At 42.6% G+C, this 21,187-nt stretch overlaps 1 protein-coding gene across 2 annotated transcripts in view; it reads right to left on the reverse strand.

The window, feature by feature from the left end:
* slc4a4b (solute carrier family 4 member 4b) overlaps positions 1-20,969 on the reverse strand; it is a 29,271-nt gene extending 8,302 nt beyond the window's left edge. For both annotated transcript variants that reach the window (XM_071465943.1, XM_071465944.1), the window contains exons 1-13: positions 20,643-20,969; positions 16,467-16,540; positions 15,314-15,490; positions 10,190-10,322; positions 8,866-9,026; positions 8,571-8,750; positions 7,530-7,606; positions 6,485-6,642; positions 6,237-6,324; positions 4,331-4,485; positions 3,381-3,497; positions 2,671-2,845; positions 839-972 (exon numbers count right to left, since the gene is read on the reverse strand). In XM_071465943.1, coding sequence (XP_071322044.1) covers positions 839-972; positions 2,671-2,845; positions 3,381-3,497; positions 4,331-4,485; positions 6,237-6,324; positions 6,485-6,642; positions 7,530-7,606; positions 8,571-8,750; positions 8,866-9,026; positions 10,190-10,322; positions 15,314-15,490; positions 16,467-16,540; positions 20,643-20,662 — 1,649 coding nt within the window. In that variant the 5' untranslated portion in view covers positions 20,663-20,969. The remainder of the gene's footprint in view (positions 1-838; positions 973-2,670; positions 2,846-3,380; positions 3,498-4,330; positions 4,486-6,236; positions 6,325-6,484; positions 6,643-7,529; positions 7,607-8,570; positions 8,751-8,865; positions 9,027-10,189; positions 10,323-15,313; positions 15,491-16,466; positions 16,541-20,642) is intronic.
* Positions 20,970-21,187: the final 218 nt, after the last annotated feature.

A 21,187-nucleotide genomic window follows, 5' to 3' on the forward strand; every position in this document is an offset into this window, starting at 1 on the left:
CAGCTGTGACTCGCAGCCAGAGTTGTAAGCAGCCTTTTCACCATATAGAAAATATCCACCTGTGGTATGTGCGCATTCAGCAGCTGTGGACAGACTAGCAGCTGCCACTGACTCAGCAGCCGCCCACTTGAGGCATGGAAACATTTGGCGGACATGAAGGCTCCACAACATTCTTCACTCAGTGTAAAATTAAATGAGAGTGAATTATTAATAATGGAACATAATCAGCATGGTGTTTGGTAATGCTAGAAGACACTCTCTGGGAGAGGAGGGGAGTACAGTGGAAAGAGGAGGGAGAAGTCAAAGTAAGCTTAATATTTTTTCAAAAATGTTACTGAATTATTTTTCCTTTTTTCCCCACATAGATAGCACTAGTACAGGAGGTAGTGTCTTTTGTTTAATGCACTTTATTATTATTTTCTGCTACATCTAGTTCTACAGAAGGGCCTGTGTGGTGCTGGTGTTGTCCCCGAGTCGGGACAGGAAGCTGACAGCAAAAACAAGCTGGCAGCTGTAACCTGGACAATCTGTTACCACCAAGACATTTACAGTAAGCACAAAAAGTTATAGTGAGATATTGTTCAAATAAACAAACCTTGCAGCAAAGTTGTAAATGTGAACTATCCGTTTATATTCATTATGCTTTTATTTTATATACAGGGGGCACAAGGATAGAATGTCAGAAACACAAACTGCATCTGTCCTCTGGGGGAAAAAAACTACTATCTATAAATATCTCCTAGGCTGCTGCGCTGCTGTGTATTTGAACTTTGATTTACCTTTTCACTACTCTGCGATTTTAAAAGTGCCTGACTGAGTGTGATCAGTAACTACTCACTTGCTGAAGTTGAAGAGGAGTCTTTCAAAGACGAGCACCGGGCCTGTGCTGCTGAGAATAGTCAGGGGCTGACCGGCCAGCAGACAGAACACTGCTCCTGTCAGCGCTGTACCCAGGAAGCTTTCCAACACTCCCTGCAGAACACAGAAACACACATGAAAGCTGAACAGCTCACGGAGAATGCTAAGATTAAATGGTGAGCATCACTCCATATTTATTGTAAATTGTTCAACAGACAGATCTGTTACTTATTTTTCCTCCACAACTCTTTTTGAGCCTTGAAACTTCAATGACATAATTATGCTTACTCAGCTGGAAACTTTGTTTTCTCTGTACACAGCATGCACCTGCAGTTCTGGCTCATCAGGAAAGGTCTGTTTAAATTCCAGTCACATATCAGTTGTTCATACTCTGTATTTTACAAGCCTAATGCTGCACCGAAGCAGCAGAATGATGAGTAACTGACAGCTACACTGTGCTTCTGTGATCTCCACTGAGAGAGGTTAGGTGAGGGCAGGGATTCCCTCTGTTGTTCCCAGGGTGGAAAAGGGGAGTGATGCAGGATTGAGGAGTGCCAAGGAGTGAGGGGGTGGGGAGGAGTGGTCACTGGAAATGTAGCCGTGACGGAGCTACAGTGGCTGAGTAATCTGGATCTGTGGTTATTTACAGCCTGAGCAAATCCCCGAGGCCGGTGCTCTGCAGGTCTGCTTGGGTGCAGCTCTTTGCCAAGGGAGAGGCTAAAGCGAGTGCCTTAGTTAATGAACAACTGCATGCACTCAGGGGCACAGGGGTGCATGCAGCAAGCAGCAAGCGGTGCATGCGATCATCCCACAATTGTACAACTCTTCCATATAAAGTCCCATCAACAGCAGGTACAACAGATGGATGCAGTGTGAGCCTCTGAGCTCCAAAGCATGGCTTATCAGATGAAGTGAACTCTTTTTGTTGTTCCTTACTTTGTGATTTAAAACGGGGAGCTTTGATGGAGGTAAACAAAAGTCTACATAGGACGCATGTGGCCAAATGTGCTGCATGAATACAGAGAAAAGGAAAGGAAGAGACAAATGCTAAACTTTTGTTTAGTATTGAGACGCAGCTATGCAAAGATATTTGCATTAGAGGCTGATTCACCAGTACTTATCAGTTTATCGATCAGCACTTTCACACTGTGTGACTCAAATAAAGGTACAGGATCACACATCTGCAAAACTCAGCCTATTTTAGCATTAGAATCTATGTGAAAATGATGAAACAACAGGCTAAAGGTGGCTTCATTTAACTCAATAGATTGTGTTCTCAGTTTTGAAAGGGAAGTGCTGCATTAATGCTGTATTTATATTGTTAATTACTGTGTTGTAAGTTATGCCACATGTCTGTTTTGACATTTACAGAAATTTAAATATTGAACCAAATTGCCTGCATTTTTTTGATAATTTTAGTTAAGTAAAAAATGTGTCATCCAAAGAAAGTTATCTATATGGACTCTGGCTTTGAGCTAAAAGAGAAACAAATGAACAAATCAGGACATTACAGTCACAACAACTATTGTGTAAGAGTCAGTGCCACCTGAACCCAAACTGGATCGATCTGGTTTCAGGTCTAACTCTTCTGAGTGCTCAAATTTAGGTCAGAGTTCATATTTGAGGGACCAAGTTTAACTGTGTCAGCGGTCATAACACAACTGAGAGGTTCAGCTGGTTCACAGTGAGCAGGAAAATTAGCTGTGCACAACAGCTACAGTGACGTATACAGTGACCACCACATGCACGCACACTCACTGTGGACACAGGCAAATAAAATACCACAACAGGGATAGTGTGGGGAGGGGTTACCTGCATGTTGTCTGTAGCGTCTCCAAGCAAGCCTCCGAATGTGATCGCATTGGTGACTGTGCCCAGATAGATGAACAAGATGGCAGACAGAGACTGGATATTTAGTGCATCATAGAAGTCACTGGCAAAAAACGGCAGCTTCCGCTTGATATCCAGGATAAGACCTCCACAGAACCTTAAAGACAAACCATTCAAATCAGCGGTTGCGATGTGGGTTCATGTCAAAACTTGGCTTACTTCAGCTGTATAAATGATACTGGGTGTGCAGGAGGCTGCAAGAAAGAATTGGTGGCAAAGTTTCCAAAAGGAGAAAAACTTGTTCTGAATAAAGGATTAAAAAAAAAAAAAAAAAAAAAAAAAAAAAAAAGCAGTGAATTGCTTTCATTGTTCTTTATGTGTGAAACATTTCCTCATTGGAAACTTACAGGAAGACTAAAGAGACAGAGAGAAAATATTTTTCCTGATTATTATTATTACTGTGCCAACAACCACATGCCATCAGGATTATAATCAGGAGGATCGTGAACTCCTCTGCAAGGAACACGTAATAATATGAGGCTCATAGCATTATACAGCTTTGTTTGAAAAATATATTGTATATATATATAAATAAATGTTCATTTAGGTTAAAAAAAAGGTTTGATGTTATACAGATTTCTTCTTTAATTTATCAACAATCATTTTAATTATGACAAAGAAATCTTTATTACTTTCTTGTGCGCTGAAGCTCCTCTCCGACCTGGTGACCTCCTCCCCCTCCATGTCCCGCATCATGAGGAGTGTCGCCATTCATCTGAGGCGTCTCTAATCCGGCATACATGTTCTTCCTTAAAAAACAGAGGACAAACAAAGTCACGTACTGCAAACTATCAAAAAGTTCAAGCACACAAAGGAACTAGCATGAAATCTGTCAGTAAGACATTTTGTCTTTTGCCTGTAACCAAAAAAAAAAAAAAAAATGTATAAACTATGGAATCAGATCAAATCATTTTTAGGCCATTAAGTCTCCACTATATATAGATGAAAACTGAAGAGAACAAACCATAAACCATAATTTCCAATTATGCTATACTGGTACAATGGATCAATTTTAGTACAATATGGTGAGTATTGTCCTGTGCATAGTGAGACATGTACAATAACTATGCTGAGTTTACATTTCTAATCCAGATACATAGTTTCTGTTGACTGTTGACACTTAAGACATTAGTAAGGTTGAAGAGAAATTTTGTAACTTTTGAAAAAAGAAACACAATCATCATCTTCTGAATGACAATTTGAATTCTTAAGCAGCTCTATACACACACTGGTCAGTATGACTACTAGCTTATGGTGACTAATGTTTGCTTATGATGACAAACTTTAGGTAAACATTGCTGCTATAATGGATGTTACTGAGTTTATTGACTTCATGACTCTTCTCCACTTGTGTATCTATTATAAAAGCTTTGCATTTTGTCAGTTAAAAGCTAAACTAGTTAGTAGTTTTTCCATTTACATCATCCAGTAACTGTCATTTCACACATGTAGGCATATGGGGAGAATTTCCATGCAATGTTTGAAATATACTCTATGTTCATGTGACACACTGGAGAGATGTAATAGATCCATGTGCGGTGACTTCATTCATTTGGATTAGGTCGCGTGGATTAGAGCAGACCTCTTGTCTGAGGAGGGCAGGGACTTGGGTGGCTCTATCCTGATGTCAGGGTCCCACTCGCCGGGGGGCAGGACGATGACCTCATCCAGGAACTCCTCGATACCGGCCAGCAGGTCCCGCCTGTCCTTTGCTTTGTAGGCGATATCATGGAACACCTGCCAACAAATAGACATAACCGGCCTATTAGTAAACAGTCCATTAATAATGTAACATGTTCTTAATTATTTATCCAGGTGCTTTGGAAAAACCACAAAACATGCCCGGTCACTTCTGATTGATGGGAGCATATCACTGAAATGCAAATGACGATAACAACCCTCACCAGTACATTACTGTTATTTTCTCTCTTTCACAATGTACATAAATGATGCGTCATTATCTGCGTGTGTCCCAGGACCACTGGAACAGGCAGGTAGTGTACTACTGCACAGCTTAGGGGTGATTACTCAAAAACACAAACATCTGATAAAACTGTGACACAACTGTCACAGGATAGATGAGGGGGGTAAAGTTTAACTTGAGGAAATCCTGGAAAAACAATTCCTATTCTGCTCTGTTGACATATGAGAAATACTGAGGCCTGTGGGAATTTGCGGGCCAGGTGCTCTCAGGGTTAAGAACATTATGAGCTGCCTGTTAACATTCCTGACAACACGGAGAAGTTGAGTCAGGAGAAGTGAAGACACACACCAGAGACAGAAAAACAGACGCAGTTGAGAATATTGGAGGACGTAACAAACCTATAATGCAGAGGAATTGCATAAAGACTTTGTTTTGCTTCTTGTATCAGATTTATTCTGTTGATTCCAAAACAAATGTGTCAACCTCAACTTCAACACACAGCTTAACAGTTAAGCTATGAGTTGTCACTACCAACAGGCCAGGCCAACTGCTGCGATTATTAATACAGCAATATCCAGAGAGCTGAGATTTGGCCAGAGGACAAGTGCTGGAGGTGGTGTCGGTGGACAGCACTCTTACACTAGTTAATCAGTGCAGTTGCATCTTATAAATAATGAAAATTATCTTTATTCTTTATGTGACTCGTTTGTAAATTTTCTACATCCATTTAATGAATTCCTGTGAGATATCGTACGGACATTTGTGGTCCTCGGAGGATGAATCTTTGGCGACCTCACTGACTTTCCACTACAAGCTTTCCTTCTGTGGTTCTGACAAAATAGCAAACTATTGAAAGGTTTGTCACGAAAGACACCTCCATACTAATGACACGTCCATCAGCCTCAGCTGTTCTTTGTGCTTGGTGCTGATTAGCAAATGTTAGCATGCTAACACACTAAAGTAAGATGGCTAACATGGTAAACATTTTACAGTACCTGCTCTGCTAAACATCAGCATGTTAGCATGGTCCTGGTGAGCATGTTAGCAACTCGACATTAGCGCTTAGCTCAAAGTAACACTGTGCCCACGTGAGTTATTATATTACAGTATTTATTTCAACTGATTGTACAGGCTAATGCAGTTTATTAGTCTTTCATGTACTGCCTGAAGGCTGAGTGGAGAGAGGCATCAGTATCCTTAATTTCTAGACTAGCAAGTTCCAAAATTTTAAGCCACCTTGTTCCAAAACATAACAAAAAAATAAATAAATTAAAAAAATCTCAAAATACCCATTATCCCAGGTTCATAACTGTGAGAATCAATTAAATGTTCTGTTAGTCCTGTATATATATACACACACAATACAAAACCAAACACATTAAAACAAACAACTCATTAATCATTTTAAATGAATTTCAGGCCCACAAAGGAGCTGTGTTTTAGGGTAAAGCAAGTACATCTACCCTCAAAGCCAGACCAATTGCTCTCTTCAGATTCAAGGTTGAATGTTAAGAACAGAGACAGTAAAGCAACAAAATATGAAAATAACATAGTAATAACGAACCTCATCTGACATCAGGGTGGCAATGGCTCTTCCAATCTCATGATAGGACTTTGCTTTACCTTTGGGGCCCAGCAGCACAAAGAGAAATCTGGCAACAGACCACAGGAAAATAAAATGTGAGGGTTTATTCACAAAGACAGAATTTGAGAAACTTGTTCCCACATATCTGCTCACGGTATCAATAAAATCTGCAACTTCAACCTGAGTGACGGTTGCACTTTTACAGTTAACGATGCTATGTGCTCTACCTTGTGGGCACAGGGACCTCAGTTAGAGCCCCCAGCATGACGGCCTGCTGCAGACGAACAAACGCCACAAAAGGAGTCTCCAGGAAATCTACCTCTCCAACCAGCACGTTTGATGCCTCAGCGTCACGGGGCAATTTTTTCATGAACTTATTCTTCAGCTGTCGGGACAGAGAGAGCAGGGAAGAGAGGGAGGTGAATTAAAGTCAGTTAATGAAAACATCAGGCGATTTGTAACAATAAGTGCCAATCATTTGTTAAAAGATACAGATTTAAGAAGCAGGACATGCGCACAAAAACTCTTACTTCCTTCCTCTGACACATGCAGTATGACATCTGATGATGGATGACATCTCAAATGAATGGTGATTATGATGTGGATATACCAAGGCAAAGACGGACGTGGCATTTGTACTCTATAAGCTTGAAAGAACAGGTAGTGCCCGCCCTTTCCTAGAATTATTTGCTAAACGGCAGCTTGACTTTATGCCACCTAGTAAACAAACTTTACTACAGTGTATGGAACTGTATCTACAGTCTTATGGTAAATTGAAGTGCAAAGTCTACACTGCTCTAATTTCGGATTTAGCAAAACAACATAAGCTGTGGATGACAGGAAAAAAAAAATCACTTGCAAGGTGATGATTAACTAAGGCCTTGGTGTAATGTCAAAGGCTGACCATTCTGACAAATCTACAGTTCCATTTACTGTTGCTGGAACATAATTCCAGTTGTTACAGTTTAACCGCTTCTGTGATCTTTCATCTATGTGCATTGTATCTATAGACCACAGAGTTGCTTTCCTCATCCATAGAGAGAGAAACTGCTTGGGCCGATGATAGAAACTCGCACCACAACGACAGTGAGCTTTTGTTTCACAGAGCAGAGAGAGAGCCGGGGGTCTTATCTATCAGTATGCATACACACGGCCCACCACATGACCCTGCATAGTGCTGCTTTGTGAATGGGAGCCTGAATTCTCATCCACAGGACTGCACAGTTGCTTGCACCTCATCTCTATTCAATGATATAGAAACAGACATATTACCTGATCCTTCTCTGGTTTGTCAGAGAAGTCACTCAGGCTGTTGGAGGTGAGGTTTCGATGGGCAGTAGTTGGGCTACCTGCAGAGAGGTGAGACACTGTTAGAGGCCGGGCAAGAGTGCAGAGGTTCAAATGAGATATTGCTGACCAAGAGAGAAGATGAGGCCAAGAAAAGAAAAAAAGAAGTGTACCAGGAAAGTACACAAAGACAGCCAGAAACATCAGGACCTAGGCTAAATGTAGCAAGGCTTAAGCTTTAGGACTAATGCCAGATGGCCATTCATTCAGGCGCTCCAGAGGGAGCGGAGAGCTGGGATACATGGCTGTCTTAGGTCAGCTGCTTATGCATGTCAGCAGAAATATGCTTAGGCAACTATTGGCAAATGAGTGAGAATGTAAACTTTTGAACTCCATTTGATATGGTCCACTTACTCATCTACAGTGTTAGAGAACAGAGTCTTCAGCATTTTAGCTTTCTCTCCTCAAATAAATATTTAGTCACGTACAGGAATTATTGAGTAAGGCTATTCTGTCTTTATGTTTCTACACTGAATGAATAAACACATAACCAGCTGTGTAACATGACGGACTGAGGGACTGTACTCCATTTTTTTGGCTGTACTCAAATTTGTCAGTTTGTATGTTCCATACATGCTGCTTTCAGTAGGAGTGCTGAGACCTCACTTACAGAGGTATCCCATGCTGGAGCTCCTCGTGACCTCGCATGGTTCCTCTGAGTCTTGTGGGGTTAAACAAGGCACAGGGTGCTCTTGGGGGTTGCGTGCTATAAAACCCCAGATGCAGGAAGTCAGAGGCACAGAGAGGGAAAAACAGAGAAAGGGAGAAGGAAAACCAGGTGGAGACAAGACAGGGGAGGAAAAGAAGTGAGAGGTTGTATTAGGAAAGAAAATGTACATCGGTAGTTAGTGTTGAGGTTTTGTATATAAGAAATTGAAAATGAGAAGACAAAGAGAGTAAAAGTAAAAAGGTTTAGGTTAAGAGGGTTTAAAAAAAAAAAAAAAAAAAATGGATGTTTTTCATTACCATTCTCTTGGCTGGAAAACAGCCTACTTGCACTGGAAACACTCTTTCCAATGTCGGCAAGAGAGCGCAAGTTGGACTTCTTGGTCTGGTGGCGATGCTTCCTTAGCAGCGTGTACACGACCTTCTCCTTCAGGTCCGCCCTTAACTGACCAGTCTCAATCTGGCTGTCAGTGATCATCTCTGTGAAAACACAGACAGATTGAAGGTCAAGACTGAGGTGAGCTCAGGTTCTTCAAAACCTTCAAGAGCGTGCCAGTATTTTTGGACATTCTAGGCACGGTCAGCCCTGACTTACCGACAACCTGCGGCAGCGTGGAGGCCTCCAGGTCCAGCATGATCGTGCCCTTCTCGATGCACGTTTTGAGTTCCATCAAGCTGTGTAAGGACAGCGTGGCCACATGAGGCTTACTCCAGCGCTCGCCGCCCTTCTCCACCTTCTCCTCAAACTTGATCCATCTGGACAGAGGATGACAAAAGAGAGGGAGCGTGTTGAGATGTATTTAAAGTACTGTACTTGTACAGCTGAGCTGGACCTTGCCAGTAAATGTGGTATCTCAGAAAAAGCCCAGATACCCAGAGTGTGTATAATCTTTTTTTTTTCTCCTCTGTCATACAGGCTCCTTAAAGGTCACTGGAGAATATAAATAAGTGTACATAACAGTGCCTTTATACGTTTGTGAACAAATATGGGCTATGAACAAAAAGGAGACAAGATGGGTTTTGCTTTCTTTACTAAAACAACCCTGTGTGTTTTGACTTGGTCACATTTCACAAGGCAAGAATAGGGGATGCAGGACAGCGTAGAAATAAAAAATAAATCACAAGACTTAAGAAAAGACATACTTCAATGTCAACATTCCTCCATGACTCTCACATCTCACATGCCCAGATCAGAGAGACGAGACTTTGTTAGAACCACAGATAGCTTAGTCTTGAAGCTAAGACTCAGGACAAGGACTCTTTTTAATAATAATGCCTCACATGTCACCGCTACAAAGAGCCATTCTCCTGAGGCCTGAGGATGGGGTTTCCTCTGGGGATAGAGTATCCCTCTGGCTGTGGTCCACATGCCTGTGACCAGCTATGATACTGGGAGAGGAGCCTGGTCATGGAGACACTGTCGAACCTCAAGGAGTTCATTTATCTTCCTTTTTATGTAGCTTACTCTTTAAAGTGACTTGAAGCCATCTCAATTTGAGTACAGCTTCTTCTATCGCGACGAAAAAAAGAAAAAAAAAGCACGTCTCATGTGGACAGAACTGTTAACATAAGGGACCATTAAAGAGTGTAATGATATCCACATTTTGATGCCCAAATTCAATGTGCTCTAGAGCCAGCTGTGACGTTAAGTCTTGTTCTGACCATGTGGGAGTCTCTGCCTTTTCCTGGTCTCACAGAGCAGGTACTATTGATCTCAATCAGATAAGAGTCGACTGGGAGTTCACTGGAGTACGGCCTATTTCCCTACACACACAAAACGTGATTATTCATAAGGGATTGTGTTCCGCTGACCGCACCGGGATTGTGAAGCAGGAAATTTTTGACCACTGCCCATGACTCTTAACGTCTCTTAAAGGATCGCATGCCTGGCTTGAAAGAAGTTGGACTCAGTGGCTCACCTGGCTGTCTCCTTCCACTCCATCTCCTGCCCGTCCACAGACAGAAGCTCGTCCAGCTCAGTGAAGAGCTGAGGTGGCGGGGGGCCATCGTCCTCCTCTCCCAGGATAAACCTGATCCTCTCAGCTGGAGAGACTGTGAGGAGAAAGAGGCAAGTTAGGGACCGACTTTATATGATCCTCCCTCTGAATTTCATACTAAAGCTCAGCTCTAGTTAATGTACTGGAGCTGATAAAACATGATAAAAAAAAAAAAAAAAAAAAATGATGGTGTGACACGTACAGTCAGTATATACTGTATGTGACTGTCTTCAAATTGGCTGTGCATGAATTAACCCAAAGCAAGAAATAAGACAGACAGTTGCAGATCTTCATCATCATGCAAACACTGATTGATTGATTGATTGATTCTGATAGATGTGTGTCAAAGAGCAAACATGAAAGGTGAACACAAGGTGTTTTCCCAAACTGAGCTCAGTCTGCTTTGACGCTGCGTTTATTGTCAAAGGATTTTTAGTTTCATGAATATTGTTACACACATCACTCATCTCCTCTGTGAGGAACTTCCTGGAAGTCCGATACTTAGACTGAATATTTAATTGTCACAACAGTAACAATTGGTTTAATAGTCTCAAGGGATGATAACGTCAGCAGTAATTAACTGTTCAGGGAAACAGAGGCTGCAGGCTCATTGCATAACACGAATCATTAGTCTGCAAATCAAAATGTGCTGGTGCGCTTTGGATGAACAATGATATAAATGTATCAGAGCAATGCAGTGCATCTTTATATGTTTGCTTTAGGTGTATTGCTCTGCAAGGAAGGTTAAAACAGTCTCTCTATACAATATGACAGACATCAGTTGACCGGCTTGAAACCATGTGAAAAGTGTTGGTATTTAAGCTGGAGAGAAGGACTTTTACATCACGCGTGCAAGAGGAAGAACTTTTCCTCAGTATATAACTTTTACTTCCTTCTAAGAAAGGTGTGCCAAGATCTGTGTCAACAAACTGACCTGGAAACATTGAGCAAGGAGCATGAAAATATTCATCTTCCTCTTCCTGTTCAGAGATTATAGACGTAAAGGGGAAGTTATAACCCCAGGATTCTGTGAAGAACCCAAAAAAAGTCCCAGTTCTACAACAATAAGGAGAGCCCCAGTGTTTTATATTCAGTATACAATGGGTTATCCATTGTGAGAAGAACTAATTATTCTTGTTTGCAGTTCTACGAAAGTTGTGCAACTGTGAAGCGATGACAAAGTGGAGGTTAAGTGGGAAGACACAGGAGGCTATTTATGTAGTTTTGTCTTGATATACTGCACCGGTCAGGACTCCACAGGCCAATACCTCAACAACGTAACAGCGTTGGTAACCCTTTAATCCTGAAACACAGCGCACAAGCTTAACTTAGGGTGGTTGTTTTTAAAAATAGTACAGTTGGAACCGTTCCACCGTGGTGAGAAAATCTAACAACTGTTAAGCTACATGAAGGTCAAGATCCATGTCATGCAAACACTGGAGACAGCTTTAGGATACAGAACACTTAGCGTCTCCTCGCATCTTGTGTATCAACATCCAGCGACAGCTAAAAACAGAAACACAAGAGATCTTTTTCCTCATTCCCACAGGAGCTCTTTGCCGCCCTTTGTCTGGCTGGCCGGCTGCCTCGCAATGACACTTATTGACGCCACACGGTGTGCACAACACCGCTCACCCCTTAAGCCTCACAACTGGTGTTATCAATGAAAACCAGGCCTTTGTTGTGGTTACACACAACTCTTAAGTGGACAGCTCCACGGGTTTTGCCAGAATCAACAGGATTACGGAGATTATGGAGGGCAAAACAGCGGAAAATCCAACAAGTGGTGGGCTCTGTGTGCACTGTCTAGCAATGTGTATGTTTTGAGTTGGGGCTTTTGACGTCTGGTATGTGCCAGTCTGCCCATACCTCAGATCCTCCAGCCATCACCTCATACTGTATCTTCATCTCAAACTCAAACCTGCCAGTCCAGATGCCCTTGATGCACTTCATTCATTCAGACTGAGCTGGTGGCAGTGGACAGCAGAGAGAGCTAAATGCAAGTTAGCAGCAGGCAACATGCCCTCTTATTAAACAAAGGGAAAGAGGTTAATATGAAAATCTGTACTGCTCAACAGGAGCAATGTGTTTATCCCAACAGCACCTCCAGCCTCATCATACAGAGGAGTCTGTCCTCCCATTCAACCTTACAAGACTGTTTACAGCTCAGATCTTCCACAGAGATACAGTAAGATGAGAAAGAAGTGTGTGTGTGTGTTCTCATGTTAAGGGAGTGAAACCAAAGTGAACCACGGTTCTGTCTAAAAACTGCTTCTGTGTTTTGTTTTGGTTCCACTTCCGTCCAGCTCCCTGCTGATCCACGGCCTGATACTGATTCTATGGCTGAACAACCAGCAACACTGTTAGCATTTACACACATGTTGCCATGTTTAGACCACACACACACACACACACACACACACACACACACACACACACACACACACACACACACACACACACACACACACACAGGCCAAATCTGTAATGTTGATTGCTACAGACATTTATGAAGCAATACACTTGTAAAGCTGTTATCAAATTAGCAAATAAATTACCTAATCACCGGTTATAGATGTCTACCGAGATCAGTTTCTCTATTACCCTGTAAGAGATGTGAAACTACTGGACGAGGCATTAATTGATTTAAAAAAGTACTCTGACAATGCAGTTTTCCTTTCACACAAGTGTTTACCTACACACTGTGGCCCTGTAACCCAACTTTGCATGACTCACGCAGCGATCAGATCGGCCCCACAACATGCAGACAGAGATTAATGTGAGCAAAACTCTCACAATATCATGGCACCTTTGAATGACTAAGCACACAGGCCGGGTTTACACCTGAGCATGAGGTGTAACAAAGGAGGATTACAGCGTCACAGGAGGCAGCAGCGTGACGGGATTAGTCGAGTGTTTGTCTGCTGCGAGCCGACAGTGTGATGTGATGCTGGCGTGATAAAGGAAAAGGTGCAATCACAGGTGCAGAGGATGAAATTTTCTTTCTGTCTAACCCAATCATATTTACCTCTTATATTACTGTCACCTTTACTAATTCTCATTCATAATTTCCCATGCTATACATTGCAGAGCTCTTACCCAACTGATACCAAACTGATAATACTGAGGGATCTATACGGACGTGCTTATCTGTACTGATCTGGATCCAAATTTGTGAAAACAGACCTATGTGTAACCGAGGTCCTGAATAATTGCTGAGCAAACATGTAACACCAGGCTGTTACAGCTGCTGCATATTAAAAAAAAAAAAAAAAAAAGTCAGTTGATGAAACAGATGTAAATTCCTTTCAACACTCCTGACGCAGTTCCAACCCCGATCCGTACCACGCCGTCTCCTGTGTCTAATCTGAATTCCTAAATTCCACCATCCACATTTTGAAGCGTGACAGTTTTTGCTGATTGTCTTTTGTAATTACAGCTGCAGAAACATTACACATGAAAGTGTACAACCAACTGAAGGCGCTGGTGAAGTTTGCATTCTGCAAGAAGAAAAAAAAAAAAAAAAAAAAAAAAAAAAAGCTGGCAACAAATCACAGGCTACACCTGCTATAGATCAGTACCATCCATATTTCATCGTCAGTTTTTCAAAATAAGAGCATCTTTCTCTCTGCTCTGCTTTCACTATAAGATTTAGGTTATATATGCCATGTTGCTAGAAAAGTTACAGTCTTCTTACTGTGTCTTTGAAACACATGCTGTGGCAGCGTTACCATTTCACCCTTTATCCTTTAACCATATTTTACTACAAATACCACAGCACTATTTATTTGATTAAAGCTTTATTTGAACTTAGGATGATCCATTTCAAATATCACTGGATTTACCAGTTCAGTGATACCTTATAATTCTTGATTTGTGGTGCTGTCTTCATTGTCCACACATGCCCTGATGATTTGGGAGGTAAATCCCTGCCTTTCCTCCTCCTCCTGTTTCCCATCTTCAGCCCGTGTGGATACAGTAATAGTTACCTCCACCAGCAGTAAAGTAGGACATAAATATCCTCCCATTGTGCTGGTTTCCAGGCTGTGCCATTTTCAGGTGAATTCCAGTGTTGTGATAATTGTACGTCTTGTAAATAGCTTTTAACCAGACTGTTGTGACTGGTGCTTAAAAAAAAAAAAAAAAAACCCACCCAAGAGGTTTGTGTGGTGGTACAGAGTCATCATTTTATCAAGGCTTACAGATACAACACAGGGATCCCCACAGAATTAAATGGTTCACTTACTTACTTTAATGCTTTCCCAGCTGTGTCACCACTTCTTGGACATTGAGGCGATATTCTGGTTTAAACTGACCTATATCTAAAGACCTATTATAATTCCTCCTGCTCTAGAAAATGATCACAGGATTAATGATTCTACCATCCCTCATTTCTAAGCTTCTATATAAAGGAAAAGACATCTGGTGCTTTCCCTATAGCAGGAAGAATCCTTATGTGCATTTTGTGGACTAGCATTTATTCAGTGATCCTGTGATCACTTCACCACTATCCGATGGATCATTCCACAAATTTGATCACATGATCTTTATGTGTTTTTTCCATTGCTGTTGTGCCGCCGCTTTGTTCACACCTCTGTCTTCCCACCAACCTGGTTTTCAGCCTCTGAGAATCCTGTCTCACAAATCCCACAAAGTGCTGTGTTAATCATTAAGGCGACAGATAACACCCCTCTTGTATTGACTTTACACACTTTAAGCCAGTCCAGTGTCATTTTCAGATTAGTATTCAACATGTTCCCATTACCTTGCTCCATTCATTTTGTTAAGTGTTGGACTTTTTTTTTTTTTTTTTTTTTTTTGGCTTCTTGGCTGCCACCCCACCCAGCCCTCCCTGCTCTGTTTGAATGACTACCTCCTGAACTACAGGAGCACTGATATCCTGTAGGCTGTGATTTGCAGAGTGCTGCTGGACCTCACCCAAGTGACTTAACCAACCTCTCAGGAGAGATTTATCCATTACTAATGTAGCTCCCACAAAGTGGACGCTTTCACTGAATTTCACCGTTTAGTTTCGTGAGAACTCACTGAGAGGCTTGAGGACGTTTGCAGTGGACTCATCTGCGTTCTCCCCGTCGGACTTGTATCCTTCCGTGGTGTGTTCGGCTCGTTCCCGCTTCTCCTTGTGGCTAGACTTGCGTCTGTGGCGTCTCCTCCGGTGGTAGCTCTTGGGAACATGCACGCCAATGTACACTGTGTGGTGACCTGCCACAACACAGTACAATACAGGGAACACAGGTTAGATTACACCCATAGAGGAAAGGAAATCGCATTAATCCTGAGTGCTGGTAATCTGTATCACCACAGGAGGAACAAAAGCAGGGGGGACTGGTTGATCTGGTCTGATTCGGTATGAAATGTTTGCTTAGCACAAGGCTGCTCTGACTCATTTTTTATTTTTATTTTTTGGTTTTGATTTAGTGACAATGTGTGGTTTGTTGCTTATTTCCCAATCAGGAAGAGTTACAGTCTGTTGTCACTCGCACGGCAGAGTTAAATAAATGCCAACTACTTCCTACACTGCAGCTCATACAGGAAGTGATGACTTAATTTCTCCAGGAAGTAATTAGAGAGACAGAGAGAGGGGGAGAGAAAACCCCTACAAACACTGGGATCGACCGACCAAGATAACACTGCAGAAAGTATTTTTCCATTCAGCCATGCACTCCACAAACATGCCTTGTGGGTTTTAATGACATCTTTCACACTTGGCTGTGGTCAGGCTTGCTTCCTCGGAGAAACTAAAGTCCACCTGATCTGCACACTTAACGATGCACTTTCCCATGCAGGGAAAGGCAAAAGGATCTTGCAGCTATAACTGAATGCACACAAACAGGTTGACATGATGCCAAAAACCTCTGACGTGGTTCTCTTTGTGTGCACCCTCAAGTGTCCATTTGTGAAATATGTGGACGTGTCACTAAATCCACGTGGGCGTCTCCACATGAATTCTTCTAGACAGGATTACAACACTTGAAGAAACATCTTCCTGCACAAAAAGGGTCGAGCTAAACTGGATCTCATTCATCCTGTATGAATTAAGTTTGAGCTGCTGAAACTACAGGGAGGCTGACACGCTTTTAACCTGGGTAAAGGAAGCACAGTGCAGTATGCAGTATATGTGGAAAAAAACAGGGATGAGTTAAAGCTCTCAACATCTCAGTCAGCTGGATAACATTACCTTCTACTTCCTCTTCATCGCAGACATGTTTGACAAAGGACGCTCCTCTGTCCAGCACTGCCTCATCCTCCATTCTACAAAGCAAGAGAGAGAAAAGTGATTAAATAAGAATCAACAGACAGGGAAGCATGTCTCTGTCTTCACCATCATTCCCACAAAAACCATCCAGTTTGTAAAACATAAGAAAATATTTTAAAATTGAACAGTGAACAGATAACAAAATTTTCATATGAATTCAAATCAAAAACTGTTTTATGCCCAACAGGGTCAAATCCGGGTTTCCATGAAACACAATCCTGATAATGAATCCTATTCAGCTGCCTCAGCATTGGCCCAACAAGCTCTTCTTCTGGACCCGTCAACCTCTAATTGTGGTATAACAAAAAAAAAAAAAAAAAAAAGGATGGACAAACCACATGTTACAGTGACAGAATAGCAACCCGAGCTCATTCTGGGCCTCAAATCATCACACTCACGCTGTTCTTTTCCAATTTAAATGTGATATTTTGTACAAAATTTTAAAAAAATAAATAAATTGAAGCATAACGATCTAAAAACATATCCTGCTGTTATCACGCTTTAAACTGCATTAACCTTTCTGATGGTATGGCACACACACACAGCTGTACATAAGCTCCTTTTTCCTCAGTCAGTGCATGAATATGAATGGTAGTCAAACCGCGTCTCCTAGTTCTCACACACACACACACACACACACACACACACACACACACACACACACACACACACACACACACACACACACACACACACACGGCCTTATGTTTACTTCTAGGTCCCAACAAAGATAGGACCATCTTCCATGCCCTGGAGTGTCCTTTTCATCATTAAGCCTCGACCTTCCTGGTTGGAAGGAATGTGGCTCCTCCAGTCCAGCAAAGTGTGGACCAATCCAGGTTATGAAAGGTGGTTTATGCTACAATATACTGGAAACCCCGATCTGCGCGTGCACTTCTGGCAAAAGGAAACACTACACCTACTTCTAACTGCAAAAGGAAAAACTGAGGCAATCATTCTACTGTGCTAGGAGTACGTTTTTAGTTTTGTTTCATTTCTAGTGAGATTTGTTTATCATCAAAACAGATAGTTCAGACAGTCAATTAACTCCTTCAGAGTGGTCTGAGACTACATAAGCGTGTCAGTATCAAATTAGGAGCTCATCTGTCATTGCTAATCTGACCAACTGCTCCATGAGAATCGTTTTGCTAAACCACAAAACATAAATATTTGATTTTAGGATGCATATCAAGAATGTCAATAAACATCTGAACAGTTTCCATTCGCTACTGAACAATCCCCGACTGAGGACGGCACAGCTCGAAAAATGAGGGGATGGGAGCAGTGTACACAAACTAAATAAACAGAGTCAGGAAGGATACAACTTGTTCCTCCGCTTGCACTGCGAGCTCATCTGAATTTCCCCTGTGGTTTTGGTATCTGGCCTTGAGAGAGATAGAGGTACAACGCTGATAGCAGACGCAATGTTGAGCCGCCAGAGCTGAGATCAAATGAGTGAGGAGGAGGAGGAGGAGGAGGAGGAGGAGGAGTGGCCGGGCCCAGTGCCAAGTTTACAAGCAATAGTAATATAGTGATTAGCTACCCTCCTTTTGTTGCCCATTGTTCCTCACAAAAAAAAAAGGTCAAGTTCCCACACGGCGCTGCGCTGCAGATTTGTGTGCATCTTTCTCTCCCTCCAGGACAGAGCGTTCAGAAAAATATCACCAGCTTCAAGGAGCTGCTTCTGTCACAGTTTTTAGTGATGATCCTGTTGTTTTTGAGCTGAATCAAATGTTTTGCTGACTGTTTAGCTATAGTGTCAGTACTTTTCCTTGTTGTTTTCATCATCATTAGTTTGTTTGTTTGTAGTTTTGTTGTCATTTTCTCCAATTAAATAACTAAATAAACAATAAACAAACATCATTGAGTATATTGTCAGCGAACAGAGAAGAGACACATTCAAAACTATAAAAACAAACCGGTGCTATTTGATTTTATTATTCCATAAACACTTTGCATAAGTTGGGAGGATGTTATATTTGTGGAAAGCTTTCGAGGAAGGAGGCCCAGCATTGCAGCATTTGCCTCTGCAACATGTAACCAAGTGTGTGTGTGCACGGAGGCAGGTCATGTATCACAGCGAGAAGGTCGTCAGAAAACCGTTGGCCACACAGGAGCGTGGAGGGGGCTCATGTTGCAGGTTCACTGCTGACTGTGGCCGGTCCATTGTGCCATGTTAATCACTCCACACATGAAACTGGTTGAGTTTGGATGAGCAGAAGCAGAAGCAGTTAACACTAATCTGCTCTTCAGCATTCATCAGCAAAATCGAGATGACTTACTCTTGTGTTAAAACCACGTAGCTGAAAGCAAAAGAGGAGAACTCCACATCTTGTGTATGAAAAGACAAGGCGGATAAGATCCTGTGTCTCCTCTTTCACGTCATCGTAAATGCAGGAAATCTTCTTGATCTTCTTTCATTTCCTACTATGACTTCCTCTGCCTGATTAATTTAAAAAAAAAAAAAAAAAAAAAAAGCTGGGTGAGGGTCAGAGCAACCAGCTGCCCCCGTCCTGTGCCGGTGGACTTCTTGCCGCTCCGGGTTCTTGATGACCTCATGAGACTGGATAAACCCGTCAGTGCATGAGGAGCCAGGATCAGCTGCTCGGGATCAGGGATCATCCCCATCTCTTTACAGAATGATGCACCCAACCCCCCTCTAGCCAGGTTCACCATGAAGGTAGGTATGATTTTAGCCCCCCCTCACCCCCCAGAGAGGGAGCAGAGGCAGCTTCAGTTCAGACAGTCATAATGGATCTCAATGTTGGACAGTCAAACTACACTTATTGTGTTATTTTTATAGCCACCTTTCAAGTCTGCAGGAGATTAATGACACCGAAAGGACAAAGTCACTTTATGAGTCAGTAATTTCTTATTTTAGGGCTGCGACTGTCTTGTATTATTACTATTTCATCTTAGCGAGTCCAAAAATCAAACGATATCAAACACATAAACAGGAAATCCTCACACTGGAGAGGCAAGTGTTTGGTGTGGGGGGAAAAAAATGGAAAATGGCAGGTTGACACATCAGATTGGCTGAGAGACAGGACACCTGTCATGTTTTTGAGTGCTAACTAACCTGCCTGCCTCTCAGGTAGGCCTTGACTTTTCCTCGAACAACACCTGAATGGATGAGTAAATGGATGCATGTCTAATTGCACAGAGCATCAGTCAGCACCGCGCAAAAGAGCATTCAAGATTTCCAGCTAGCATCAAGCAGAGGAGTCATCCCAAAACCAGAAGACAATGCAAGCAGATTTCACAATCAAGAACAATGGAGAGCAAACTTGTGCAGTTACAGTTTCTGCCGCCATTGTTAAGAGGAGGCAGATAATGTCAGTCTGTCAGTCAAGTTTCACTCATTGCTGGTTGGAGAGGGTGCACACTGAGATACTGCGCCCCACCCTGTTCTGAGTGGGGTGGGTGGGGGTTAAGGCTGAAACTGCAAGTTGTAATTTCTACACCTAACTCACGCACACTGACACATTGCTACGTGGATTTCCACGGAGTCTGGTTTTGCTGCAGCTCTGGCATCGGCGTCATTGCGCAATGTGGGCGCACAAGCTCCATATGGATTTTATTTTTACTTGGGGGGGGTGGCAGCTCACAGAGCGCATGGCCTGTGAGGCGCACACACACAGCTTTATTCATGAAGTTGCGCCAGAGACACGACCTGCACCACTTGGCCTGCGCTCCCCGCGTCTCGCTAATTGATCGAGACAGGTTCTTGGAAAATAGATTACCGGCCGTTCATAGCCGCAGCGGCGCGGCAGCAGAGGCTTATCGAGCCACAGGTGTAGCTCACAGTGAATGAAGCCTTAAAATTCTCCACAGAAGTTTCACTAAAAGATATAAAAACCAGAGACCAACCAAAACCCAGATGAAGCGCTGACAGAGCAGATTTACGCACAGACTGAGATAATGACACTGAATATATCCAACTTCAGATCAGTTGCTGAACGACATTCACCTGATGCCTAATTTACACTCCTCCACCTGGCCAGGAAACGGCCTGAGGTCTGGAAGCCACAAGGGAAAGTTCCCCACATAACCAGCCTGTTGAGTTTAACAAGGGAAGAGGAGACATCATAAACTTACTTGCTCTTGTCGGAAGTCATGGTGGCAAAGTTCGCCTTTTAAAGATGAGCAGCCTGGCGTGCAGCAGTCCTCCTGCTCACTTCAAGTTACTCTGGTCGTCGCTGTTTGGAGAGCCGCTCTGTCGTGCGTTTCAAGTGGAGAAAAGTAAGACAAGAAGCCCAGGAGCTGGAGCTCTCTCCCCGGAACGATCTCTTCGACTCTACAAATCAGATCTGGCGTGAGGCGCAGTGCTCACATCGCGCTGGACTCGTCCAGGTCGTGTCCGGAGAACATCTTGGAGAAAAGCCTGCTTTTGTGTCTCGCTGGAAGCGTGTGGAGGGACTCTGCGAGGCGCAGCGTGTCTTTTTCCATATTTAAAGTGCCATCCCTCCTCCTGCGTGACGCCACCAGGGGGGTGGAGGTCAGAAAGTGACTCCTGGGTGGCGCACCAAACACTTCGACTTGTCAAACGGTTTCTGTTGTTCGCTTTGCATCTTAAAAAGGCGAATTATAAATTCAACAGGTTCAGTAATGTGAAAAAAACAACTGTTTTTATTTTCACTTAC

Source organism: Trachinotus anak, unplaced genomic scaffold, assembly GCF_046630095.1.
Source record: "Trachinotus anak isolate AG129_WGS33_773 ecotype Australia unplaced genomic scaffold, CSIRO_AGI_Tana_v1 ptg000028l, whole genome shotgun sequence".
In the NCBI taxonomy this organism is placed as follows: Eukaryota; Metazoa; Chordata; class Actinopteri; order Carangiformes; family Carangidae; genus Trachinotus; species Trachinotus anak.